The sequence below is a fragment of the Lepisosteus platostomus genome, chromosome 7 (assembly GCF_059453375.1).
Source record: "Lepisosteus platostomus isolate fLepPlt1 chromosome 7, fLepPlt1.hap1, whole genome shotgun sequence".
Lineage (NCBI taxonomy): Eukaryota > Metazoa > Chordata > Actinopteri > Semionotiformes > Lepisosteidae > Lepisosteus > Lepisosteus platostomus.
In genome coordinates this window covers 41,500,229-41,527,948 of record NC_142617.1, presented here as the reverse complement: position 1 = coordinate 41,527,948, position 27,720 = coordinate 41,500,229, and the positions used below count along the sequence as shown (strand labels likewise).

General features: G+C 38.8%; 2 protein-coding genes across 3 annotated transcripts; both read left to right on the top strand.

The window, feature by feature from the left end:
* Positions 1-763: 763 nt before the first annotated feature.
* LOC148658796 (adenosine receptor A1-like) lies at positions 764-8,294 on the top strand. Its single transcript, XM_088640466.1, has 2 exons — positions 764-1,434; positions 4,575-8,294. The coding sequence occupies exons 1-2, from the start codon at positions 1,085-1,087 to the stop codon at positions 5,230-5,232; spliced, it is 1,008 nt and encodes a 335-aa protein (XP_088496592.1). The 5' UTR covers positions 764-1,084; the 3' UTR covers positions 5,233-8,294.
* Positions 8,295-9,617: 1,323 nt separating this feature from the next.
* On the top strand, positions 9,618-25,729 carry mdm4 (MDM4 regulator of p53). 2 transcript variants are annotated; one of them, XM_088640460.1, is made up of 11 exons: positions 9,618-9,802; positions 13,914-14,010; positions 14,573-14,647; positions 15,511-15,644; positions 15,980-16,029; positions 16,500-16,567; positions 18,675-18,780; positions 19,049-19,209; positions 19,868-20,032; positions 20,932-21,000; positions 21,419-25,729. In XM_088640460.1, exons 2-11 carry the CDS (start codon positions 13,933-13,935, stop codon positions 22,001-22,003), a joined length of 1,491 nt encoding a protein of 496 aa, XP_088496586.1. In that variant the 5' UTR covers positions 9,618-9,802; positions 13,914-13,932; the 3' UTR covers positions 22,004-25,729. The 2 variants fall into 2 exon arrangements, with proteins under 2 accessions (XP_088496586.1, XP_088496585.1); XM_088640459.1 differs by having other exon boundaries at positions 19,853-20,032.
* Positions 25,730-27,720: the final 1,991 nt, after the last annotated feature.

Below are 27,720 nucleotides of genomic sequence, written 5' to 3'. Positions count from 1 at the left end.
TTATTAATTTTCACAGGGGGATATTTTACCACGCAAATCACTTTGAAAGTATTTCACTTTCAAAGTCACTTTCAAATTTGTAGTTTATTCGATATAAAACATCAATAGAGTCTTAAAACAAGTTTATTAAGCCTTGGCATTTTTAATTTACGATATAATTGGGCCACAAGACTGTGCTGTTCTGATATAATTGTGCTGTTCTACTAAAGCAGTCAAGATTTTGCCGGACTCCTTATGTACTTACACAATGACTTAATATAAAACCGTATTTGTTCAGAATGACTCCAACACCGAGGAAATCGGATGCCTCTTATTGAAAAGTTAATGCCTTTATTTTATAAAACAAGTTTATATGTACTGGAGTACAAATTCGCAGTCGTAATTGAGCAGCATGTTTTAAATTAAAAACACCACGGTTTTCTAAAGCCACATCAAGGTGACTGGTTTGCACTTTTCAAAGGAAAGCGGTGATCATATTAGAAGTGACGAAGGAGATGTTTTGTTTTGCAAAGTTAATTTTATTGATCTGCAAGGTAGGCCAGGTGATCCTTCTGCAGTTTGTGGTCCCTCCCAGCATCTTGAATTTCTCCCTGAAGAATACGTTCAAGACGTTTTATACGTTCTTTCATGTTTAAGTACTTTTTCCACAGACATCAAACCGATTTAGACTTTCCATTTTAATCACCGTTTTTTCTACTTTCCCTACATGTTTCTTTAAAGGGGCTGGTTTTTTGTTTACTGTAGCTGTAACGGTAAAAAATAATTGGAACCTAAGAACTCAACAACAACAACAACAACAACAACAAAAGTCATTCTCGCGGGCTACGCCCGAAGCGATAAAAAAGTAGAGGGCACCCAACCATTAGTTTTTGAAAGCCCAAACGAAAAGGTTTCTTTTCACTGCGTGCAAAAGTTTGATCTAGATGTTTTGAACATTGGCCATTCTCAAATGTAGAAGAGTAATTATCTGCTCGCTTTCTAACACCGTTATCTGACGCCTGAAAGCGCTGGGGTGGGCAGGAACTAAGCCCTGTTAACATTTCGTCGGTAAGAAGGGTGCCAGTTCGACGCTGAACTCTTCGGCATGGAGGTGGCGAGTTACTCCCTAGACGCTTGGCATGTCGCGTACATCAGCTTTGAGGCTGCCATTGCCCTGGCTTCGGTCCTAGGTAACGTCCTGGTGGTCTGGGCGGTAAAGCTGAATCACGCTCTCCGGGACACCACCTTCTCTTTGATAGTCTCCTTGGCTGTAGCGGACATTGCAGTCGGCGCGCTGGCCATCCCTGCAGCCGTTCTGGTCAGCCTGGAGATCCAGACGCGGTTCTACTCGTGCCTCTTCGGCTGCTGTGTGCTGTGCATCCTGACGCAAAACTCCATACTGTCGCTCCTGGCTATCGCGATCGACAGGTACCTCAGAGTCAAGATGCCAGTCAGGTAAGCGTTGAATTCGGGCTCTGGTTGTTTTCCTCATTGTGTAGGTGTACAGAAAGAGATCAAAGGTTTGGGAAAACGCAGCCAATGCATCAACAACATAATCGTTTCGTGCGACCTAAGTGAGAGATTCTAGTGTATAATTGGTGTATATACTTTAACCAAGCACCATAAGCACTTTTAACATTTCTGTGAATTTTACCAGCACTAGAAACGGTATTTGGCAGCACATGGAATCTCATCTAATCGCTGTTTGAAGTAGGGTTTTTACAGTTATTTTTTTAGATAAACGTTTTGTCAGAAGAGCTACGAGCAAATTTTTACGATGCAAACCATAGCCAATATCCTCATCTGATCCATTCCAACGGGCAAATAGATTAATTACGTGCAGAATAAATCATAATAAAATATAATAATGATCCGAAACCTACCTATTTTGAATAAATGGTGAAAAGTAATTTCTCTGATCTTGGAAATGTGTTTTTGTGCTCAGTCTCTGAATTTCATGGCTTCTCTAGAAGCAGGTAATCACGTCGCGTGTAAAGCTGATCGGCCGCTGGAATCTCGGAATCACTCACCTACAATGGTTGAAGCATTACTGTCTACCCACGAAAAAGTCTCGTTTTCTGTCAGTGTCTAGCCCTCTCACGAAAGCCCGTGCTTCGAGGGCAAAAATGAAGACTTCGGGATTTACGTTGAAACACATCCTGAGCTACATTTAACGTTTTTTATACCTAATTGGGATAACCCCTTGTGCGCCCTCAGAATATTCACGATGACAGATTCTTGTAACAGCCAAAAGGTGGTATATTGAATCCCTCAATACAAACCCCTCAATACAAACCTTTCACTGAATCCTTCCAAATTCCTTATGGATTCCAGATGGGTGTGAGTCTACGTCTCCTTTATACAAAGCCCCACCGCGGTGGCATCACTGTAACCGATCTCTCTCGGTGACTGAAACATACTCCTTAATTATTCAGAGATAATATTTTAAAAATCATTAAAATATCTTATGTTTCTAGACCTTTAATGAGCATATACGCATATATTATATATTTATAGCACACCAAGTTTGTGGTGTGAGTCATCTAAAAACAACACTTCCCCTAGAACAGTTGTCTGGGGTGTATAGTTAAGTCGTGTATACTGTATACTGTAAGTTAAAGAGTCCAATAAGCTAATATTCCAAGGCGGTCACATTAGACAAGAATTTATTACATGCACCATTTGTAGCATTTTGAATCCGTCGGACGCAAGCTTGAGTGTCTTTCATGGCAAATTAGTGGAGATGCAAATTGTTTTTATTGTTGTATGATGAAAAAGATTCAAAAGTTAATTACAGAACTTTATTACGGAAATAAGCGTCGCCATAGGTTCAGCAGACAAATCGAGTTTTTTTTTTGCCAACAGATAAAGGTTTATTCTTTTCGGGTCTTCATAAGCAGGACAAATTAAAGTTCGAGACGCGCGCTTGGGTATCGCACCTTTTTAAAAAATGTTTGTGTGCGGTTATCGTCAGCTGTCTTTGGTTCAGAAATGAAACCCAAGAAAACAGATGTTGGATTTCGTTTTTTAAAAAAATACAATAAGAAATGTAGATGCTTGTTAACTTTTTAAAAATATAATTGTAATTTTGTGCCTGTGAAAAAAAGCTAAAGAGACTGAGGTTTATATTTCAAGTACGTCACAAAATTATTAGAGAAGATGAAACGGTGTATCTGTATTGTGTTTTAAGGTTACGTGTTATCCCAAAAGCTTAGATTTTCTAGCAGTAGTGGTATTAATGATAAAATTCAGTATGATTTTTCTTTATATGACGATTGTGCGCTTCTTGTGAAGATAGTAATGTCAAGATCAACAACTTCGTGACCAGCGCGTTGCTCACTCTGTCTCTGTCATGTGGAAACACCTGCAAACTGTTTTAAAGATGCCGGCTCGGCTTGGTGTTGCTGGCGCACGCATAGCGTGACAATCCACGTTTCAGAAACTTTTTAAAAAGGAAAATTGAAACCTTATCGTGTCTGTATATTTCACAGTTTTGTTTTACTGCTGTCAGTAATTTTTATGCTTCAATAAAACGAGATCACAGCTGATTCATAACAGAAAAGTTATACCCCGGTGCGTCTATAAAATCTTATTGCTACACACGCACATTAATACAACTATTATTAGGCAGTCGCTTTTCCCCATTACAATTACTGGAATCGTATTTAGTGTAATTTTCCACAACGATGATGATCCCGTCAGTCCACATTAATTTTTTTTTAAAGGAATTATTTGGCGCTGTTAGTCATGTGTATACATTTCGGTAAAATCGTTCACAAAGACATATTTACAGTACGTGTTTAAAACCTTTTCTAAACATATTGAACACTATTTTAATTGACAGTGATAGTTGAGGTGATTTAAAGGCCAGCGTTTTTGTGTTAATGGACCCTGAAAGTCATGCTTTCCGTCCGTTTTGGGCGCGAGTGTTTTGTCTGAACAGTCTGTTTTCCACAAAGAGTGGGGAGGGTATGGAACAAGAAGCCATATGAGGTTCATGTTTTAATCTGAGACTCGGGACAGATGGGGCCAAATGACCGAAACGTTGTGTTTTCTTTCTTCTCCTTTCACCTTGGAATAAACCTATTACTTGTTCTTTTACATAATCATGTGTTGCATAATATATAGGGGAGCACAGTGGCTCAGTGGTTAGCACTGCTACCTTCCGGCACTGGGGCCCTGAGTTCAGTTCTGGACCTGGGGTGCTATCTGTGTGGAGTTTGTACAGTATGTTCCCTCATGTTCCCCCATGTTCATGTGGGGTTCCTCAAGGTACTCCTCTATCCTCCCACAGGCTAAAAACATACTGGTAGGTTAACTGGCTTCTGCAAAAATTGGTCCTGGTGCGAGTGTGAGTGTGAACACGTCTGTGTGTCCCATCCAGAGTGTACCCTGCCTTGTGCCTGTGGCTTGCTGGGATAGGCTTCAGCTCCCCCGTGACCCTGTATTGGCTGAGGCATTTAGAAATGAATAGATGGATGTTGCTTAAGATATATATTCAATTGTACACATCTTATTTGAGTGTGACAGCTACAGAGGTGTTTTAGAATACCGCAGGTGAAATTTCTCTTGTTCTCTCTTTCTGGTCTCTGCAGGTACCGCTCAGTGATTGATCATCGCTGCACATGCCTGGCTGTCACAGTCTGCTGGGTTGTGCCTGCCATTCTGGGTCTGTTGCCCATGATGGGCTGGCACAACAAGGCCATCCTGGATGAGTGGGCTAAGGGCAACGACAGCACCGGCCCCTACATAAATTGTTCCTTTCCTCTGGTGATGAGCATGGACTATATCATTTACTTCAACTTTTTTGGGCTGATCCTGGGCCCCTTAGTGATAATGACTGGCCTCTACTTTCTGGTGTTCGACACCATCAGGAGACAGCTGAGCTACACCCAGGTGGCATGCAAGGTCTCCAGGAAGTACTACAGAAAGGAAATGAAACTGGCCAGTTCTCTGGCACTGGTTCTGTTCCTCTTTGCTGTCTGCTGGATTCCTTTGCCTATCATGAACACTGTAAGCTTCTTCTGCTCCACCTGCTCCATTCCCAGGCCTGTCCTGTACTTCGGGATCCTTCTTAGTCACGCCAATTCCGCCGTTAACCCCATAGTTTATGCCTTCAAGATCCAAAAGTTCAGAATCACCTTCAAGAAGATCTGGCACTACTACTTTGTTGGAATGAATAACAAGGACACCTCTATGCCTCAGTCCAGCACCTTACAGTCAGTGGGTGGAGAGAAATCCGACAGTGTTTGATGCTCGGAGAGCACATACAAAGTATTCTTGAGCCACTGCAAACTGTTTCCGGAGCAAATGTGATGCAGACACTGCCGACTGGAGCCCTTCCTCTGACACGTTGAAATGGTTTGCTGGGAAGACAAAGGGAGAAGCTAGGTGACTTGTCAAAGGAGTCCAACACCATCTCTCCTCTCTTCCAGTTTTTATCAACATCTTGTAACTAGTTTCTAACCTTTTTCATTGCACCCAGCTTTCTTCCAAAAAGACTCAGAGAAGTAGGATTACAGATTTTGCAATAAATACAAAAATGAAAACAAAACATTTTTTTTCTCAAAAATACTGTTATAGCTGAAGCCCAAAACTAAACCTACTCAAAACTTGCAAACTCCAAACCCTGATGCCTGATGGTGAATTTTAAATTTAATGCAATTCTAAGGTCAAAGTCAGAATCTCCTTTACTTTCTTAAAAATTGAGCAATTTATTCTTCATTAAAACAGTACTCCTGCCCTTGAAAAAAAAAGTACAGAATCTGACTCCATGCTCCATCTTGGAATTTATAATATCATGTTCTAAGGGATGGAAATGAGGATTAGATCATTTGATTAATATTAAACCAGAAAAACAATATTAATTTAAAAAGTTGTTTTCCTACCGTATAACTTGCATTAAAAAGTATTCCATTGTTAAAAAAAGTGTTAACATTTAATTACATAAAAAGGATATACTGTACTCACTTGGGAAAATGTAGCTACTGTACTGTACATATAAAAGAAAATCATAAAAATACTATTCTTAGTGTTTAATTGATTTTTTGTTAAATAAGGCAATGGGGCTTAAATATAAAATTGAAATGAATACAGAGCAACAGAAATTACATTTTAATTTATTTTTGCTTTCTCATTTTAGAATCATCTATTGATGAGCAAGGAGACTTTTGTTATTTTAAACTTCAAACTCTGGTGCACATAACTTAATTTAATTGATGGTTTTCCAGAGCCTTTTCAGAGGTAGTTTGCAGAAAAGCCTCCACAGTAACTGCTTTGCGCTCTCAAGACTTTGTTAGTATCTACAAAAGGTTATCTCATGCTTCATCAGAGGAGAGAACGACTTTCTCTCGGACTTCACACTGAGCTCAAAGTGTCTAGATTTGATGACAAACCTTAATGTTTCAGCAATTGTATACATAAGATTAAAATTAAATGTGTAGGTGGGTTCGGTAGCAGTTAAGATCTGGGTTAATTTTAATAGCAGTGCTCCAAAGTGAATTCTCTCATTTTTTCTTATCTATTATTGAGGCTTTGTCATTATATAACTATGAAGAAATCTGCATATCTGTATTTTACAGATAGATCTTTTGATCTTCCATCTACATGAATATATATTACATTTGACATTATTACTGTGATTCAGTTAGCTTTAATCGCTGTCTTCAACCACAGCACTGCAACTTATATTTTTATTATACTTTTCATAGGGTGATATGGGACACATTTTAGTTCAAATTCCTAATTCCAGAGAGAACCTTTGATTATAATGTCTTCTAAATGATATTACATTTTAAAGTAACACTGAGCTAATAGGAAGTATTTATTCTATATAACTTTGATGAGACAAAAAACAAAATGCAGAATGCTTCTAATTTTCTCACTAAAGCAACTGTACACATCACTTGGCATCTGATGTAAACAAGATGTCTAATAGAAAAGCATTACATTTGTTCAATGCCTGAAAACTGTGTTGACAAACATAACTACCACAGTTACAGGACCACTGTAATAGAAGGTGTTACTTCTTAAAGCATTCCATTAAAATAAAAAAAACATATGATGAAAATGAAGGATTAAATGCCACAAAGTAACAGAAGTTGAGCCATTTGGTGTCTGTGTGCTATTTAGAGCAGGGGTTCTGTTCCAATCCTCAGACTGGAGACTCCATCTAGTTTTCAAAGTTTATTTAATTTGTAAACAGCATTGCACCTGAGAGGCGGACTCAATTTTTCCAATGAAGGAATCGTTCATTATGTCTCTGCATTCTTAAACTATTGACAGTTTAATGATGCCTGAAAAATCTTTAGGATTCCAGAGCCAGAGGAACAGATCTGGGAGTACCTAAAAGGACAGCCTAGCCGCCCTGATCTGGAGGATAACGGTAACACAGTGTGAAGCAAAAAAAAAGAGGACCATGAATGAGACCGTTTACCAGCCATGAAGGTTGATGGACATCCCACAGTAAAAAATGAATACAAGGAAGTTCATACAATCATAGGAGTACTCACCTTATTTGAATAGGCTGACCCCACATGGTATCTCTGATACAGTAGTTACTGTACATGTAGTAGGCAAGCCACTTGCGTCTAGGCTCGTTCATTCACAGAATGCATAGGCAGAGTTTCAGTGAATGGCAGATGTTTCCATTTTTCCATTTTTCGGTATTGATATCAGTGTTTCTTCTTAATTTTCTTTTGTGTAGAAGAGTATATGTACTTCCAGGAGCAACTGAAGTATAAATGACTTCCACTTTTTGTGTCTGTGCTTTTTTGTTTTGTCTCATTTTAAGTCAGGATGACCTTTCACCTGGATTTGTAGGCATTAGTTATTAAGTGATTCAATAGGTTTCACTGCTGACTTTTTAGTCAATTAGTCACAAGAAGGGTTAATGCCTCTGCACAGAAGCGTGGGCAGACCCTGTTGCCATAAGACCGAACCTCCTGTCCGTCTTTATTGATACCTGTTGTTGTCAGCACAGATTTGTAATTTTGTGATCACGTTGGAAAATAAACTGAATTTCACCAGTTATGGAAAATGAGAGCATATAAGGAGATCACTTTTCAGATTAAAAATATTTTTAAAATGGGACATTATGCATTAAGCATTACTCTTTTAATATTTTTTTTTATGTTAGCAATAAAAAAAACTTTGTCTTGCAATTACCTGTTTTTGCTTTTTTGCAGATTCCATTGAAATGCATTTATTTTTTTTTGTTTCTTCTATTGGAGGTGAATTTATACCACATATAAAGTGAAATATTAATTCCATATCATCCTGTCTTTTTTAATAAAAATGTATCAAATCTTATAAAAGGGTGGAATTTAGTGATTGATTTATTTTTATGTGCAAATGCGTGTCTGAACATGTCCCTGAATACATGAATACATCACTGTAACCATTTCCTTTTAGCGCAATCACGAGACCTAGATAAAGTGCTTTACATACTGTACATCTTTTTAGCTACAATGGAAATAATAGGTGGTAGGAGATGTAACTACAAGAAATCACAGCATTATTTCCCTTACATCACAACACTTTCACTTTTATCATTCTTTAAATACTTAAGAATCCAACCCTCGAAAATAATTCCACTTTGAGATACTATCATTAAAAGTCAGGAATGTTTATTAATTGATTTATATGATTTCTGTTTCTCACATGAAAATGATGTAACATAGATTTAAAACAATTTTAAAAGTGTTTCTAAAGTTTTATTATGATTGCAATACAAATGTACTGACAAGTGTAATAGTTAAACTGAGATTTTGTCTCAACCTCTAGTCCTTTAACTTGTCCCAATATGGTAATATAGCATTTTTTCCCCTGACTTGCCCTTGCTCTCAGATGGGAAGTTTGAAATGGACTTGAAGTCTTTGATCTGTAAAATAACTCTAAGGAAGTGGTTACATACTCTGCAGACCCTAAAACAGCAAATTACCCAGCAAATAAAATCAACAGTCCACAGCTGTGTTGAAATGTATTCAGTAGTATACTGGTAAACTCCTGCACAATGCACTGTATTCTGAAGTTACGACACAAAATGTAACCACCTTAATAGGCTTAACCTAATAATGATTAATAATTAAATAACTTAATTCAGTGGAAAACTTTTTTTTCCAAAAACAGAGGTCGACATTACCTTCTGCGGTTAAGGCATGATTGCACTATTTCTTGCCCAAATCCATTACAAAATCTTTGACTGTCGACATCTCTAAAACTGGATAAAAGATGTACAGTACAGTATGTTTTTTTACTATTGGTTTTATTTGGTTGCTTTATTGTTTGTTTGCTTTGTCTTTTTGAGGGTGATAAAAATGATTTATGATTGTGGTTATTATTGTATGTTTTACTGAGTTTAAAAGTGTTTTGCCATTAACAACTTTGTAACAAATTAAACGTGTTTACCCAACTTTATTATTAACCTACACTTTGACCTGGCTGTTACAGCATCAAACAATAGAATAATATAGTTCGAAACTGTCATTCTTGAAATGAGGTAACATAATTTTTATTATTGTACAATTATTGTAGAGGAGCAAGTATCGTATTTAATAATCAGAAAAAAAAATTCTAAAGGCTTCCTATGGCGCTGCGGCTAAGTAGAAGGAACTAAAAAATATGCTTTTACCCGGAAGTTGTGTTCCGCCATATTGGACTAGATAGCTCCATGGAGACGCTAGCGGCCTGCAGAGTTTATCCAGTAAATACGTAAATGCTATTATAAAAAGTGTTAATAATCATATATGACAGAGTTTAAGCGATGATATGGGACGTTCAGGATCTGTAGCTACAATGTAGGGTCCGATAAAAGCACTTAAAGGTGAGTTTCGTTTTTCCAATTTTTATATGTCGAAAGCGCCAAACATCTTCTAAACCGTGAAGAAAATGAATACTAGTATATAAAACGTTTTCGCATGTAGTGATTGTTTTATTCACACCAAACGATTTATTTGGTGCAGGGTTGTTGATGCGTTTACACCGGAGTGCCGTTTATTTTTTTCCATTTCCTCCACCAATGTGAAGCGGGGCTGGGAAGGGTTCCGTGTGCCGCGCAGGTGTTATATATATATATGTGTGTGTGCGCTCGCTTTCGTTATATAAGTCGTGCTGATTTATGCTATTACCGTCTTACTGTTGCTTCAAAGTTAATTTTATACGTTGATTTACATCGCATTTAGTCGAACCTCGTGGTTCCGCTAATTCCTTTTTATCGTGGATCAGGACAAGCTGATAAGGGTGTATTCTCAAAATGTTAAATATAAATATATGGAATATAAAGCTATACTATTGCAAACAATGCTGCTTTTAATTTTTGCATAATTTGTAATCCTATACTACCCACGGATGCCAATTTGCTATATTTTACATGTAACCCAGTTTCTGTAGGGTCTGGCATCTCCTGGGTTTTGTTTCACTCAGGCTCTGCTGTGTATTTGATTTTATTATTGTTAAGTGCAGAACTGCATCATTATAACCAGGGTATGTATTGGTGTTTTGTGGATAACCGTACCTTCAGTTAAACTGAAGTGAACGTTTTGAGTAATCAGCTGGAAATGACCTCAAGGAACATCCTATATAGAGAGAACGACCGGAAGAGGGAAAAATTTACAGAGGTAGGAACAAAAACATGAAGCTACCAGTCCCTGTTCTGAACTGTGCTCTGTGATGCATTGGCGTCCATTTAAGGCTGCAAGTCTGTTTTGCTTTAAATACGACGGGCTGATAAAATTCTTGTGAGGATAGCGTCTTAACGATATACATCCCTCCGTTATCTGTGATACATTGGATATATTTTACCAGAAGCACAGATTCGCATATACACGCAAGTTCCCGCGGTTGTGTGTGCATTGTCATCTGATCACTTCCTGCTTCTAAAACTCTCATGTGCGTGTTGTATCTTAATATCTGGGTTCAGAAAGCAATCATCTTAATGACTTTATAAAACCTTGAAATTAACTTCCCTTTCTTGGGTATTAATTCAGTTGCATATTAATTTTGTCTTTTGCCGTATGTAAGGTAGTTAGACAAACGCTGTGAACTAGGTATTTCCCCGATTTGCGTGTCTTGTACCCAGAGCCCAGCATTCAGTCCTGCTGAAAGGGGTTTATTTGTTGGAAGAAAAAACAACCTTCCCCAGCTCTGTGTGTTATTTCCTGATGGGCTCAGAGTTTCATTTTCTGAAACAGACAGCCTTCAAATTAAAGTATAAAAATTAACAATATGAAACACATGGCTTCCAAAATTGTTAATTGGATATGTTCCCTTTATATTAGGGTCCAGCAGATTTAAATCTAAATGTTTTCATCATGTTGTCATTGCATTTTTTATTAAATTATTTATGTAGACCAGATTTTCTGTGTATCATGCTAGTATCATCCTTGTGTAATATTGTGTTGTATAAATCTGTATATTTGTCCTTGTATTGCTTCCAGAGTAATAACATTGTGTGTAAGCATATGGTGGATCTAGCACTTCTAAGTACATTCAAGTTGTACTCTCTTTATAAACTCTTAAGGCTCATAAAAAGCCTCAAGATTATTATCCATGTTCTGAAATTTGCATCTTTCGAGGGGGTGCTATTGAAAGCTGAAACTCGAAATGCCCCTTCCTGAACGCACAGTAATAACAATCCTTGTGGCTCATCAGGATGTAGCTTATCTTGGCTTCTGTAGTCATAAGCTAGCTGGCTGCAAGTACATGGCTCGTTCCTGCTCTGCCACAGGGTTACCCTCAGCAGTGACGGTACGTCTTTGTTCAGCCAAGTGAGCTGGACGGAATCAGGATCAAGTACCTTGCTCAAAGGTACAATGGTAGTACCTGTGTGATACTTCACTGCCCACCCATTGGCAGCAACCTTTTCCTTAAATAAAATCTTTCTAACCCCCCCCCTCCAAGGCTTTGCCTTGATCTCTTTAATTTTGTCACATGGGAACTCGTTTAAAAGAAAGATCTTTCTGAAAGATGATGGAATAGAATTAGTTATTTTTATAAATGGATTTACATGATATTTCATCCACCCATCCATTTTCTGACCGCTTTATCCAGTTCAGGGTCACAAGGGAGCTGGAGTCTATCCCGGCAAGCAAAGGGTGCAAAGACAGGGTACATCCCAGATGGGACACCAGGGCATTTGAGGACAAACACGCACATCAGGGCCAATTTTCCTAGAAGCCAATTAATCGACTGTCTTTGGACTGTGGGAGAAAAGCGGAGCGCCGGGAGGAAACCCACGCAAACACAGGAAGAACATGGAAGCTCCACACAGATAGTACCCCAGGGTTGGAATTGAACCCAGGGTCCTGGCACAGTGAGGCAGCAATTTTAATCACTGTGCTGTCCTATGATACTAAATGAGTTCTGAAAAGATAAACAAAAACATTCGATTTTTGCACATTTTGCACATATTTTATTGTTTTTACAGTGACTATGATCAGCACATTTTGCACACACCTATGTACTTATTTATTTTTATTTATCTTGTTTGTCTTTTGTTTTAAAACTATTCTGATGTCTGTTTTGCTTGTCTTGGGCTGGACTGCTGTAACACATCAATTTCCCTACGGGATTACTAAAGTATTATCTATCTATCTAGATTTGAAAGTCAAGTCTGCCATCTGCAGGCTAGACGTATGTAGTGCAACTTTGTGGCTTTAAATACCTCATTATTATTATTTCAGTCGGAACTGAGAGGCCCCAGGTGACATGGGTTTCTCTGCCTTGCAGAGGTAGAAGTGGAAAAGGTGTGCTCACTTTCAGGGACTTCTGTTGCAGCATGACATTTTAAGAAGGCTTGCTTTCTGACAATTCTTTTCTTTAATTTCAAAGCAAACACTGTTAGATATCTGAGAATTTAGGAGTAATGTCTTCCTCTGATCTCTGTGATTAAATTGATTTTTTATTTTGATGTATTGTGCATATATCCTTCACAAATGGTCATAATAGTTAAGACATTAATTCCATCATGGTTTCACTTGGCCACAGCATGTGTAGGGTGTATTTACATAGCTTTTTTTAGCGTGTAAACATTGTTCAACATGTCACTTGTATTGAAAATGGAGCATGTATTTTTATACTGTTTTTAGAGTGGGTGAGGTTATCCTTAATAAACTGTTAATGACGTGTTCTAAAGACATTTGCTCCCCCCACACCTTTGTCCTCCTACTCACTCTCACTAGTTTGTCAAGACATTCCACTTTCTTGGAAATCTAGTACATTACAAATCTTTGTTCTAAAGCCTTTTGAGCCATATATGTAGTTGCTACTGACCCACCCTTCTATGAAGTGGCATCTTTCAACAATGTAGGTCCACTGGCAATAAAAAAATTGTGAAATATGTTTCTGGGGAAGAGGTTTTAAGTTACCATGAAGTACACAGTTAAAAGAAACTTTTAGGTCAGTGTGAAGTGCTTTATCTAATGTAGCGTGAGTTCTTTCCTTTCTTTGGTATTCTTTGGATTACATGGCTGGTTAGCAGTTGACTCAGCTGTTCCTGTTGCTTTCTCTGACTAATGTCACCCATTGTTGCCCTGCATGCCCTAACATGTCAGGAAAGGGCTCTTTCCAGTAGTCCTTTACTGATCTGGCTGCTGAGATCTAGAAGAATCACATAGCTAGAATGCAGAGAAACTCTGGAGGAAACCGTTATTTCCTGTGCAGGTGCCATCTCCAATACTTTTGCTTCCTCGAACTGAAATTTTTAAAATGTATACTTCTTTTTTCTCTTCCTCTTTATCTTGGTGTTTATGCCTAATGTCTTTTTTATAATGTCTCCACATTCCATGACGCCGAGTATACTTTACATCAGGCATGCTTCTTGTTTAAAAGTATATGTGGGGGGCGGGGTTAAAAGTTTAAAAGTTTGCACTTTGTGGGTTAGTGGGGGGCTTACTTTGGCAGTTACATAAAACAGTTATTGATTTTTTTTTCCTCAGAGCTATATCACTGCCAGCCATGACCACAGCATCAACCTCAACGCAATATCCAGCCTCAAACCCATCATGCAGGTTATTACCAGGGGACAGCAGCCAGGTAAGAGGCTGTTTGCACCAATTAATGTGGTTTACCGATCGGATGAGAAAAAAGGTGTTGGGTACTTTGTCAAAGATTTTCTCACATTAAAATGCAGCCTCGTCGTACAGTTTTTTTAAAGTTAGTGCCACAGGCACAGGATGTGGTCTGATTATAATACACTTCATCTTAGAATAATGTTTACTGCACAACAAATTGAAACGGGCAGGGTATGCATTGTTGGTACTGTGCTTGTTTTTTCATGCATTGCTTTTGTTGGAAGAGATTTTATCTAGTTGCACTTTTGAGCTTGTTTTCTATTAAGCCTGTTGGCATGTTCATGTCTTTTATATAAGTCATTGAGTACGTACCGTTTGTGTATCTTAACAGGTACATTTGTATGGACAGATCAGGTACTCATATTAAATGTGTCATCAATGTTGCCCTTCATATTACAGATAAGTTTCTGAAAGTTTTGCATGCTTGATTTTATCTTTGAAGAAACTTTAGCAAATCTAGGACTTTGAATAATGAGGTCTGCTTTGGCAGTGTGACCATGGTTGTCTTCTGTGTCATGTTGCAGGTGCAGCCCAAGGCTCCACTTCTGCATATACTGCACATGGCCGGTGCTCAGGAGGACACGTTTACACTGAAGGAGGTATGAGGGATCACGGCTGAGAGTGAGGTTTCACACTAGTCTCTCAGCCACTTGTCACTGTGAGCCCAGTATTTTTGTGTTGTATTTAGATTTTTAAATTGTTGTTTTTTTGTTTTACCCATTCAATTTGGAATCAACGGTTTTGCTTATGATTCATCCCTTGGCTTGCTGCAAAAATTAATTTGACCATTTTGACCACAGACTCCTGGGCCACCCATCTTTTGATACGTCGCAGGCAGCACCACCTTATCTTAGAGATGTAGATTGAATGAGAGGCATGTCCCTCGCTGCACGCCTGCACGTGCCCTTGTGGGGCTGTTTTGCTGACGGTTAAGAGATCGTTGGATGACTGTTTCCACTGTACTCTGAGCGGTGCTAAGCCGGTTGAGCTCCACAGCTTGGGGAATCCTGGCCACAGTTGGAAAGTAACGTGACCCAGGCTTGAACCCACAGCACATGGGTCATAGACATTGCCCAAGGTCTTTTAGAAGTTGAGCCCCTGAGGAGTCTTCTCTGAGTCCAATATTAACATGATTTTTAAGGTGTTTTAACCCTTGGGGGTCTTCACAGTTCAGGATTCGGGGAGCGGAGCAGGTGAATTTCTAAGCCAGTAGGTGTATTTTGGAAATAACAAAATTGTTTGGCATATCTGCAAAACCAACTGGGGAATATGCTTGTTGGAGAAGGAATGGGAAATAAGTTACTTTTAGTTACTTGGGGACAGTTTGTGCACTGATCTTCCTCTGTGTTATCAGGTCATTCTTAATAATGCATTCCAGTGAAAGCTATGGGTTTAAGGTCACTTGTTTTTAATATATAAGGAATAGTAAATAAAACCTCCCTAATCATGTTGTTCCCTGCAGGTCATGCACTACCTTGGACAGTATATTATGGTGAAACAACTGTATGACAAACAGAGGCAACATTTGGTTCATTGCCAGGATGATCCCTTGGGTGAACTGCTGGAGGTGGAAAGCTTCTCTGTAAAAAACCCAAGGTGAGCAATCCATGTTGGATATTAAATGTAAGTTACGTAAAAAATATGTTACAGTAAGGGATATTTAAATATTGCTATCAAAAGTCTAACAACTTGATGGAAGCTAGCTTTACAGTTTTTTTTATAAAAAATTCAACCTTTTTAATTTTTAACATAGCAAAAATATTGCAATGAAGGTTAAAGTAAAAAGGTATCTTGTTTTGTTCTTCTAACCTTTAACTTAAGAAAAGAATCGCAGCTTTAAAACCAATCTACTTTTTAAAATTAGTATATAGCAAAAATGGGAGTGTTTGAAAAAAATGTTTTAAAAATTTGTACGACTGCTCTTTTCACAGCCCTGTATATGAGATGCTCAAGAAGAATTTAATTGTCCTGAATTGCACAGGTAGGCAATGCCTCCAGTTTCTTAAGATTTTGCTTAATATGTACAAAAACAAAATCCAAGAGGTTTTTGGGCTGACATTAAACTTCCAAGCATGGCAAACACAAAAGGCTTCCCTGGTAACGTATTAACAGGTTCATTTTGTGTTCATTTTGTAGTAAAGACACAGTCCACTCTAAAGAGCATGTAGTTCTGCTTTGTTTTGTTTCATTTGGTAGCTTTTAGTGTGTGATTTTGAGTGTGAGCATTTTGTTGATTGTAGTGTTGGAAGAGGTATGAAACTGTGGTGAGCTGATGAAATTAGATCTCTAGGATAAGAGACTGTATTTTTTTTCTTTTAACAGCAATGCGGCTATGATGGCCAAAAAGCAGAAGCCTAGTAGCTGTGTGTTGTTCTGAAAGATTGTGTTGTGAGATAAGTAATTATGGGGAAGGATTTTTTTGTTTGTTCCCGTGTTTTATCTGAAATGCAGACGCTGCAAAGACACTTTCTGTCGCCAAGGATTCAAATCATGTGACCTCAAGCGAAGATCCTGGTCAGGTAACAATCGAGCATGGTGCTTTGGAGAGGCAGCCCTTTTCCCTTTTTCATGGCAAACAAAACTTTCGTTATGAGATCTGAGCAAGTTTAGTTTTTCTGGAATTACTTGAAAGTGATTTGAAATCGCCTAGGTACAGCATATGTATCTGTCAACACTTAGTTATGTGAAAAGTAGGAACTAATATGACAATATAGTTTGTTATAATTTCTGTATTGTATTGCTTTAACGCCTGTGAAACTGTTCATAAACTGTTATGTGTTGTAGCCTGATCCTGTTAGATCCAGTACTAGTTGCTGCTTTAAGAGGTTTATGTTGCTTGAACAGTAGGCAGCACTCTTCCAACTGGACCAGAATTCCCAAACCAATGCTCCAGTATGGTGACAGAGGACACAGTGCTGTAGGAGGTGCCATTGTTTAGTGAGACATTTAACAGAGGTCCTGGCTACTTGGTCACTAAAGATGCCATGGAACTGTTCACAAGGGAAGGAGAGTAGGAATGTTAATCCAGTATCCTGGCTGAATTCTACTCTGCCCTTGTAAAATCTTGCCTTCTGTAAAGTTTCCCGTTAATTTAATAGATGAAGCATTTCTTCTCCACCTGATCTGCCATGAAGTGGAATTTCTGGTGTATAATGGCTGCTGCTTTTCACTCATGTAGGTGTACTTTACTGGTTGGTGGAGTGGGACACTTCCTGTATGTAAAGTGCTTTGGGATGAAAAGTACTATATGAATGCATGCAATTATTATTAGATTTGATTTTATAGGTTTAGCGTGTTTCATACTGAATAGTATAGTGGTGTTTTTTAGTGCTAGCAATGAAATAGCATCAATACCTCATCTGTTCTATACATTTTTTCCTTCCATTTTGTTGATGTGGATAACTAGGATAAGTGCCGTCTCAAGAGATAAAAATACTTTAATATCAAATTACTTTTCTAAGCGTTTCTAATTTGATGCCGTTCTACATGAAAGTAATGTGAAATCAGGTGGATGTTTGCCATGAAAGAGAGGATTGCTGTCTCTTTGGTTTGATTGTACAGAGTTGCACCGTCTCTGTACATCCCTGTCTCGGGGAATTCTGGTGGCTCTTAAAGGAAAGTACTGTGAAGCTGCCCCTAGAAAGCCACCAGAGACTCCCGGCAGATGGGGGACAGAGTTACTGTCTCTGTTTGTCTCTCAGAGTTCTCTTCTCTGCCACGCTCATTATTTGGGGGGTACAGCAGCTCCTTTTCCACTCAGTGGCTCTATGCAGAACCTTCCTTCCCCTCTACCCAAATAACTGTGACATCCTTTGACTTCAATGAAAGCAAACAGCATGTCTGCAACACCTCTGTCCTTAGTTCTTTCTCTGCGGATGTGTTAACCATTGGTGAATCTAGCATTGTATGTACATTGGGGTTGTGGGGTACAGTCTGAGGTCAGTTGAAAATAAGCTATGTATCTGAAAGTGACTATACTTTTTTGTGTTGATAAGCTGTGTTCATGTAAAGGAGTATTTCAGAGTGAGTGGTGGCTTGTTCATCAGATTAGTTAAATTTTTGCAATCTAAATCCCTACTTGAAAGATGTTTAAGTGCTGCTTTTGTTAACTACAGCTTATAAGTAGACCCTTTCAGAACAACTGTTTTTGTGAGAAACCAAAAGCAAACTGCTGAATCTACTCCTTTGAGAGGGTTTAATATACCATAAAAAGTGAAGTCACTTTGCAGTTCTTGTTTTTTTGTCTTTAACGTGGCATATACATGTAAGTTATCGTAAAATCTTCAGCGGAATCTCATTGCGGTGTGAGAAACTTCCGTCTTTAGATATTTACAATAACAGATAACTAAACCACCCTCCGGTGCTAATCAAGCTTATTAGAATTTGAAAAGGGAGGTTTGTAATAAGTTTGCTAATCGCTTCTTTAAGGTAATACCATATTTCTTTGAGTGTACAGGATGAATTTCCTGTTCATGTTGTATGTTTGGATTGCTTTCGAATTTGCCCCTTCACCTCCACACTTTGGGGTTGCTGACCTGGAAGAGCTGCTGTATCCCCTCTCTTTACTTCCTGGATCTGGCATGCTAACATGCTGTCCCTGCTTGCTCTCTTTCCAACCCTGTACAGACATCTAGCCACCCTTGCAAGCTCAGCCAGGCCTTGGCAGCTGAGGGAATGAGCACCTCCACCACACAGCCTACCTCACATCGCAGACAAAGGGAAACTGATGGAGGTAACTTCATTCTGGGTTCCAAGGGGATGAATGATTTAAAAATGGCAAAACCTGGCATCTTGAAAGTTGAGCACAAGTACATTTTGTGTATTTGCATTAGGCTTTAAGTTAAGGTGTGGAAAAATCCACATCTATATGAATCTTAAATTTTTAAATATACGTCAGTGATTCGAGGAGTTTTTTTTTACTTGGAAGGGTCTTGTGCCACTTCTTCAGTTATTTCAGTGTGGTTTTAAAACTAGTTTAAGGTCTTCTGTCTGCCTTCCAGACTCTCTGGATGACTTGCCCAGGTCTGCATGTAAGCGGCCAAAACTGGACGTCAGTTTGGAAGAATGGGACTTATCTGGTTTGCCATGGTGGTTCCTGGGAAACTTGCGCAGTAACTATGGGCGCAAGAGCAATGGTTCCACAGACATTCACACCAACCAGGTATGAAGACCCTGATGGCAAATTGTGGCTATTTAATTAACTCTCTCATATTTGCATGCTAAGTGAGATCACCTGCGTTCTTTTCCTTTCGTAGCTGGTTCAATTACATGTCAAGAGTCTTATTCAAATGTTCTGTTTTTAAGATCCAAGGTTATAAGTCAAACCTAATAGAAAATAATCTCTGGGTTTTTTAAAGATTTGAGATAAAACATAATGGAGGATTTTTTTGTGCATATTGTGTCATAGATAAGAATTTATAATTGAGCAACAATGATCAGACATTGGAAGATTTTGATTTTCCTATTTGAGCTTGAATGATACCCTTTGAATTTTGTAAGCTTTGTATTGTCATTTGATCTTTTTTTTCCATGAAAAAATATCATTTTTCGTTACAGAAAAGAGCGTAGTTCATTCAAAGCCATTAATCAGCCTGTAGGGTTTAATGATTCAGAGTTCTTGCAGGGATACAGTGCTTAGTTGGCCTTAGGTATTTATCATTTGAAATAGCCTTCAAAACAGTTTAAAATGTACAGTTATGGCATCAGAGAATATAAAAATCAAATACTAAATAGAGGGAAAACTCCCTGATATTATGGGGAAAAGAAAATAGGAGGTTTGTTGCACAACTAGACTGATTAGGCAGCTTTCTCCCGGCCAGGACGAAGACACTGCCATTGTGTCAGACACTACTGATGACTTGTGGTTCCTGAATGAGGCTGAGAGTGAGCAGGTCAGTGTGGAAATGAAGGAAGCAGCCTTGGAAAGAGGAAGTGATGGAGAGGAGGAGGAGGAGAAGAAGGAGTGGGACAAGGAGGACAAAGAGGTGGGTTTGCTTATACTTTCATTGTATCCCTGTTGTAATGTCAAACACTTTAAGCAGTGTTAGTTTCTAGGAAGCTATAGCAATATTAATGGCTTAAAATGTCACTTTTGGGTGCACAGCACTGTGCTCTGTTTGTCAGACAAGGCTATTGTTTTAACAGCTAAACTCTGTTTCACATTTAGCTGTCAGATAAAGTGCTCTTTACTAAGTTCACATTTTCTCTGTGCAGTCCTGTTTTGGAGGTAAGAGTCTTTTTAAGGTAGAATTTAATGCACGTAAAACTTAAGGGATCTTTGGTACCTATTGTGTTTGAACGTTTCTGGCTGCATTTATATCAAGCCTGTGAATTGGAACAAATTTGGCAACAGCACAACACCACTTCTTTCCCGCGATTTTGATTCCCCTTCATCTTGTGAAACCCAATTTCTGAAGTTCACAGGTTGAGAAAATGGTATGACGCACAAGCCTGTTTTTTTAACATGGTACAGCTTTCATGCTTCTCAGATGAATTGGCTAAGCCAGTTTGTTGTACTGAAGAAAGTGGTACACCACAGGCAAGCAGTTTGCTTTCCCCATGTTGCAGGTTTACTTTACCACTGGTGTAAAACAGTTATGCAATTATAACATAGTAATGAAAGAAATACAGTAGTCTTGGGTGTCAACTTGTGCTCATTTTCATTTGTATCGTTTACATCATTTACACACTTTGTACTCTTGTTGAACCCTTTTTTTTAGCCGTCATTTGTTCAAGATGAGCTGTTTGGATTTACGGTTATAATTAGAATTTGGTGCAGATTACGATAGATGATAATATAGATGGTGCTTCCTGTATGTATGTGTGCTGGACTGTGTGGATCTGAGCTCTGCCAGTCCATTCCCTCAATCGTGCTCTGTTTCAGATGCAGGATGATCTGGATGAAGATTCTCAGTGTCTGAGTGATGACACGGACACAGAGATTTCCACACAGGTCTGTCAGTATTTTATTTTTAAGGACTCCTGCCATATAATTGTTTTCAAACATAAAAAAAATCTCTCAATGAGCTGCAGTTATGTTAGCAGTGACTATTCTCATACTTCAGCCTTTTTGTTATTGACTTTCATATAACAAATGAAAGTCAATAACATATAAACTTGACTTTTTATGTCAAATGCTTTAAAGCTGTGGTGGGATGTTCAGTACAGCTTGTATGCATGTTGTAAAGGAAGTATCTGGAGTTCTATATACATTTTCTATTATTTTACATGACATTTAAAAGTGACCATTTTTGATGTGGAAGCCCTTTTTTTAAAAAAACAATCATTCACCGTTGTTGACCTGACTTGTAGATGTTTAAATTGTTAATAAGCAGAGAAGTCCAAAGTTAGCTTATCTCTCCTTCTTTTAGGATGCCTGGCAGTGCACAGAGTGCCGCAAGTACAACTCCCCTATGCAGCGCTATTGTGTTCGCTGTTGGGCACTGCAGAAGGACTGGTACAAGGACTGCCCGCGGCTTGTCCATTCTATTTCTGTGCCAGACATCCCCACTAGCATGGGTGCGCAAGAGGACGGAGAAGACGATGGCATCGACATCCCAGACTGCCCCCGGACCGTGTCTGACCCGGTAATCCTCCCTTCTCACAGCCTCGAAAGACAACGGCCAGCTGACAAAGGGAAGGGGCGTCTTCCCCGGGATCTTAACCCCAGGTGCTCTCTTTATGGGCCCACGGGGATCTCGGAAGGGCTGGAGAGTTCTGAGGGAGACAGTCAGGACATGCTGGACATGGCTCAGACCATGGGTGATAAGCAGGAAGCCATTCTGGAGCCCTGCAAGCTGTGCCGCATTCGGCCCCGTAACGGCAACATTATTCACGGCCGCACGGGGCACTTGATAGCTTGCTTCTCCTGTGCCAGAAAGCTTCACAAGTTCCACGCCCCCTGCCCTGGGTGTGGCCAGGTGATCCAGAATGTCATTAAAACCTTCATCGCTTAGCAGCTCCCTAGACACACACACCCTAACTGTAAGGATATAGCATGTAAGCACACTCATTCCTTTTTATTTATTAATTTATTTTGTTTAAATTAGCTATCTTAATAAAGGCCTATAAAAAGGTACGCAGTTTGAACTTCTTTTGAACTATTTTCAGAGCAGTGTTGTCAACGCTGAAGGTTAGGTTATATAAAAAAACTTAAAGCTGCATTCAGTTGCCTAACCCTTTTTTTCCCCAATTTTCTTCAAATCAAGTCCAAACTGGTAAATTAAAGCTATTTATTTATTCTAAATGAAAATGTCTTTGGGCAAGCATATTCAAATTTTATTTAATGTATACCTGAGTTCGTGACCGTAATGTCTGTCTTCTTCCATGTGGCAATGGTTGAGAAGATTAAGAAGGTATGAGACATTTTCTTATTTCAGTATAAATCTGAGTGAGGCCGTGTGAAAAAATACTTTAGAAAGATATTGGAAAAGATGTATTTAGTTTTCTTTATAAACAGTGACTACTGCAAAGAGTACAGTTTGATTTTCTACCAAGTATTTCAACATGCAGTGAAAGACCTGTACCCTAAAGCTCTGCAGTACTCAGTATTTAATTAGCATGCTTAAAGCAAAAACAGTTGCCAAAATATTGTTTTGGTACACCTTACAGAGTGTATTAAAGAGTTACCCAAAATGTAGCTTGCATGTTTACTTTCTTAAATCTCATGTCCTGCTATTGTACTTGTTTTCTTCCCTTCTCGTATGATTTTATATCTGTTTAGTTCATTGCAATTGAGAGCTGAGAAATGGAGTACTGGCTCATTGCTGTGGACTTAGCTGCTTGGTATTCAACATGTACAGTAGCATAGTTTCTGAGGTGCTGGACAGTGAAGTACCTAACACTTATTAAGACAATGTAGGCTAAAGTGTCAAACCCTTAACACCTGCCTTCATTCAGTTGGATTTAAAGCGCATTTTAATGTTCCTTTTTTTACATTGAGTTTCTTAAATTGCTTTTTTCCAGAATGTATTTAGGGCCCGTAACGGTAATGTTATATCTTTTTGAGAAGTGTATTTTTGTCTTCACGCCCCTTTCACACAGTTGGCTGCCTCAGCCGAGAGCGTAGTTCTCAAGCAGTAACCCGAGCGAGTTGGGTAACATCAGCGGTTTTGGATTCCCTCGTTGCTGTAGGCACTCTAATTTTATCTCTTTCGTTTTCACTCGTGTGCTTTTTTTAAAGAGTCTGTGCATTGTTGAGGAAGGGCAGGGGGACAACAAAAGCAGCAGTACTTCCAAGTTGTGCAAGAGCGAAGTGTGAACCACAGGTTCCTCCAAGGTTTGTGTGTTTGCTGTCACTTGTGTGCAGGACCAAGTTTAAAAAGCCTGGTGCTAAAGGTGGTGGTGTTCAATTGTGCCGCCTAATTCTCAAGACAGTTGAATTATTCTCTCCAGTTCTTTTATCCTAATCGGCACTTCAGTGTTTAGTGTGTGTGTCCTTGGTGATTTGACCTACCCCCACACTCTTTGTTGCACATTTTTTAAGAGGCCATTCTACAAGAGTAACAGTTCAGTGGCAACCAGCTGCTTCTGACCAATTTGTCTGAACTGCTTGTGGGCATTTTTTAAGTATGATTTTGTGTTTTATTTGACTTAATGTTCTGCCTACAGATGAGAATACTTAAGAGCAATTGAGCATGGAAGCAGACTACAGTAGGAATCAATACTGATTTGGCTACTCAAGGCTCTCAAGTCCATATTTACAGTATGACTGACTGACCATGAGGTGATGCCCCCTGTGACCTGCCTTCATTATAACTCACTGTGCTGTTCTCCCATAATTAATGTTTCTAGTTGGAGTCTATACAGACTGTTCCACTGAAGAAAAAATGAAAGCATCGGGGTTAGTGTTGATTCTACTGCATTAGCTGACAGTATACAGTAGAATCCATGTCTACATCCAAAGGTAGAGAATGTGTGTGGGACATTTGGGACTTGGTCTAGAACATTTGCTTGCACTTGAACATGAATGCAATGAGTTTCACAGAAGTCCTCACGCCATGCCTAAGATACAGACTTAAATGTTACCTTCTTGTACGGAACCTTAAGTTAATTGCAAAATGAAAAAATGAGTTGGAGAAAAACGCCGTTTATTTCATAATGGGTGTCTTTCACTGTGTGGTATTAATGACATTTATTTTTCAAGTTCATCTGTTGCACTGTTTTTCATTTCTTTTGTACAGTATCTTGTCCGAAAGCAGCTCATCACAGCCTAATTAAACCAGAGTGTGGTCTAATTTTTGGCTGTGAATCTAATTGTGAATAGTTCAGACAGTTCATCTTGATTTACCACTCGCATTTCACTGCCAATTTAAATAGCCCTGCTACAGCTATTGTGATGTGTACTTTATAAAATTGAGGTTGAATTTGTGGGCTTGTACATTCATTTGACAAATACCCTTGCAGTTGTGAAACCTCTTTGTTTTTGCTGAAGATAGACTTGGATGAAATCCACTACGTCCCAGTTGTAAATTGTAAACTTGAGTATTTAATGATGACAGTGTTATGTTAAATGCTTTCTTCTAGAAATCCCTACATCAAGCTGTGGTTTTGTGATTTTAGGTTGATGGTTGGATTGATGTTTTGATTTTGGGAGGGTACAAAAAAGCTAATCAGTCAGGAAAGTAAGAATGGATTGGTTGCTCCTCTGCCACCCTTCTCTGTGGCTTTGCTTTTTGTGGAAAATAGTTGCTTTTTGAACATGTGACATCTTAATGGCAATGCTAAACAGGACTTGTGTTGCTGTGTTACAGATGCTGTTTATATCCAAGATTGTGGAAAATTGAGAACTTGTTGTAATTCATAATTGCTGTTTGCACTACAGGATACCTAACCTCATGGAAGATTCTGCACATCCTAGCCTATATAAAAATGTAACCCATCAGTCACAAATTAATGACTCAGTATCTGATGGTGGTGATCTGTTTGTCAGAGGCTCCAATCTTCTATCCAGAATGATAAACCAACATTAATGTTTTGGATTTCAAACTTCTAACTGTCAGGGGGCATGACGTATTTGAGTTAATCACATTTTAATAGAGGTCTCTATTTTTCAAATGTTTAACTCGTCTGTATCATGTTGAACAGGCAAAGAAAGCATTCCTTCTGTCACTTCCAGGCACCCTCAGCACAATTCCCACATATTGCTCCTCAACTCTTCTCAATGCTTAACCACTCTTATGTTGGGCGCTTGTTGTTTTTTTTACATATCTTTAGTAATTTTCATGATCAAGACAGGACAGGAACTATAAAATAATTTTTAGCTTTGGATTTGCGATGATTTCATGCAGACAAGAATGTTATGTTATGCTGCACTTTACTGGAAGAATGGCTGGGCCTGGCCCTCTATGCCACCTTTACTGCCATGTCCCTGTACACCATTGAGCACCAGAGGAGTGCAGTTGCTGGTGTTACATAGTACCCAGATTTTCCCTTTACGTTTGTTTTCTGATTTCTCGGCTCATTCACTGCCATAGAGTGTGTGACAGAGTGGATGAAATGAAAATCTCACCGCCTGTATTATTAAAACACATTTACTACAAATCATCACTGCCATGTTTAGATAATTCTTTGCCGTGTTAAGGGAATCAGAAAAATCTTATCTGTGGCTATGAGTATTTTTTAAAGTGCTGCAATACCCTGTTCATGTTAAATAAAATACAATAAATGTTGATTTGCATTCAGTTTGACTTTGTTCATTTTGTGTTTGATGGTTGGTATGTAAGTGAAAAAACAGTCTGGTAATCCCGCTAAACTAAATAAATATATTCCCATTTTTTCTTTAACACTCTAGCTGTCTTTTCCCACTGATTCCTTCCACAGAGCTAGAAGAAAGCTTTGTCTGCTATGTGCTCTATCAAAAAGGATTAGCTGGAAGTTTAGTTGGACTGTTTGTATGAAGCAACCCAGTGTATTTATCTTGTTTCTGACTAGGGAGGTTATTACAAATTTAGAAAATGAGAGATTTTGCCCTGGTGTGTTCTTGTTCTCACACTATCCTCTGTGCCATGGGCTTGTCAACCTGGCCAGGTGAGTGTGCAAGCTCTGTGTTTGTGTGTCATTCAAAGCACTGCAAAACAGTGTAAACGGCAGCTGAGTAATATTTATAATAGCTTTGGTGATGAAGTAGTGCGTTACTGGGTAAATTTCTGGGAAGTTGGGGGCAATAAGGGTGACTGCATACAAATATATGAATGTATACATGAAATAAACACACAAAATACCTTTCTGTGTATGTGTTGTTTGGGGTCTGTCCCATCCAACGTGGTTGTTTTCGTATGTATTATAAAAACCAGTGCAGCTTGCTGCCTCAATGCTGCAACCTGTGTGTCCAATCACATATATATAGGTTAATAATGGCATGACCTCCAAGAACCTCATTGTAAAACAAGGGTTAACTAAGTGAATGACTGTGATTTCTGTTGCCATTTTGTAATGTTTCTACATGTATCCATATTTTGATGTTGTGTTGATTTTGAAAAATCAAGCGTTTTCTTAATTTCTTCTGCTCTTTGTAAGAGAGTTCGAAGAAGGTTGAATCCTGCCAGCTCAGGTGCAGCTTTGCCCCCACCTGCTTTTATAGCATGTCTCATATTTACAGAAAGAATGTCGCGGCACCTTTCCAGTTGAGAAAGTGGGGGTTGTGTATATCAGATTCTTCCAAGAACCGAAAGAACCAAGCATAATGCAATATGCAAATTGGAGAAATTATGAATTGTTAAAAACGGGTATAGAGAAATAGATCAGAAGGGTGTGAAATATTTTCTTGCTTTCACTCATGGATCCCAAATGTCCATTAAAGACATGAAAAAAGAGGTATCCCATTCAAGCAGGCGAGCTTGCATAAACCTAGTGTCCTGACTGGATCTCCTGTACAGGTCAGTAAAATTATTGTTCTTTATTCTTATATTCTTAGACCCCCCCCCCCCCCCTCAAATGTTATCAAACTATGCTCAGCTTGTGTATTGAAGTATTGTGGTTTCAGTATGTTATATGCTTCGTTTTCAGTATATTCCTTCTTCTGGTGTTACCGTGCGTCTGCATCCCTATTCCAGTGTTGATATCCACCAGGTGGTGGTAAAGGTCCATTGATTTTCTTGAAGAGGGCAGCAAATGTAAAATTTCTATTTTGTTTTATATAAGGTAAATAAAGCTGTTGGTGTGAGTCAACAAAGGAAAGATAAGGAAGCACTTCAGTAGGCTGAATGATAGAATCCATTTGATGAACTCTTCATGGGGGAAGGGGTTGATAGGAAATAGCCTCTATAGCTATTGAGCCGAAGGTTACTGATGAAATTTCACCACTAATATTTTTTGCAGTGTAACTGAAAGCTTCATTACTGTAGATCATAAGTGATGAATTATGTATTTTACTGCAAAAAAATGTTTTCCAAAAGGAATAAAAAAGGACAGCAGTGCAAGCAAAAAGAAAAAAAATGAAGGAAACCCGAACCAGCCTGTTAATGAAAGCATTTACTTAACCAGATGTTTTTCTTGTTTTAGCATTTTAAATGAACGCCCCCTGTTACGCTTTTCTTTGAAGATCTGTGTCAGTGTGTGTGTGTGCACGCTCGCTCACACATGTGCATGTGTACGGGAGCAAGCATGTGCGCTCTTCCTCCCCAGGGGCCAATGGAGACGTACTCGGGGTTTAATGAGATCGTCTCCCTAGAGG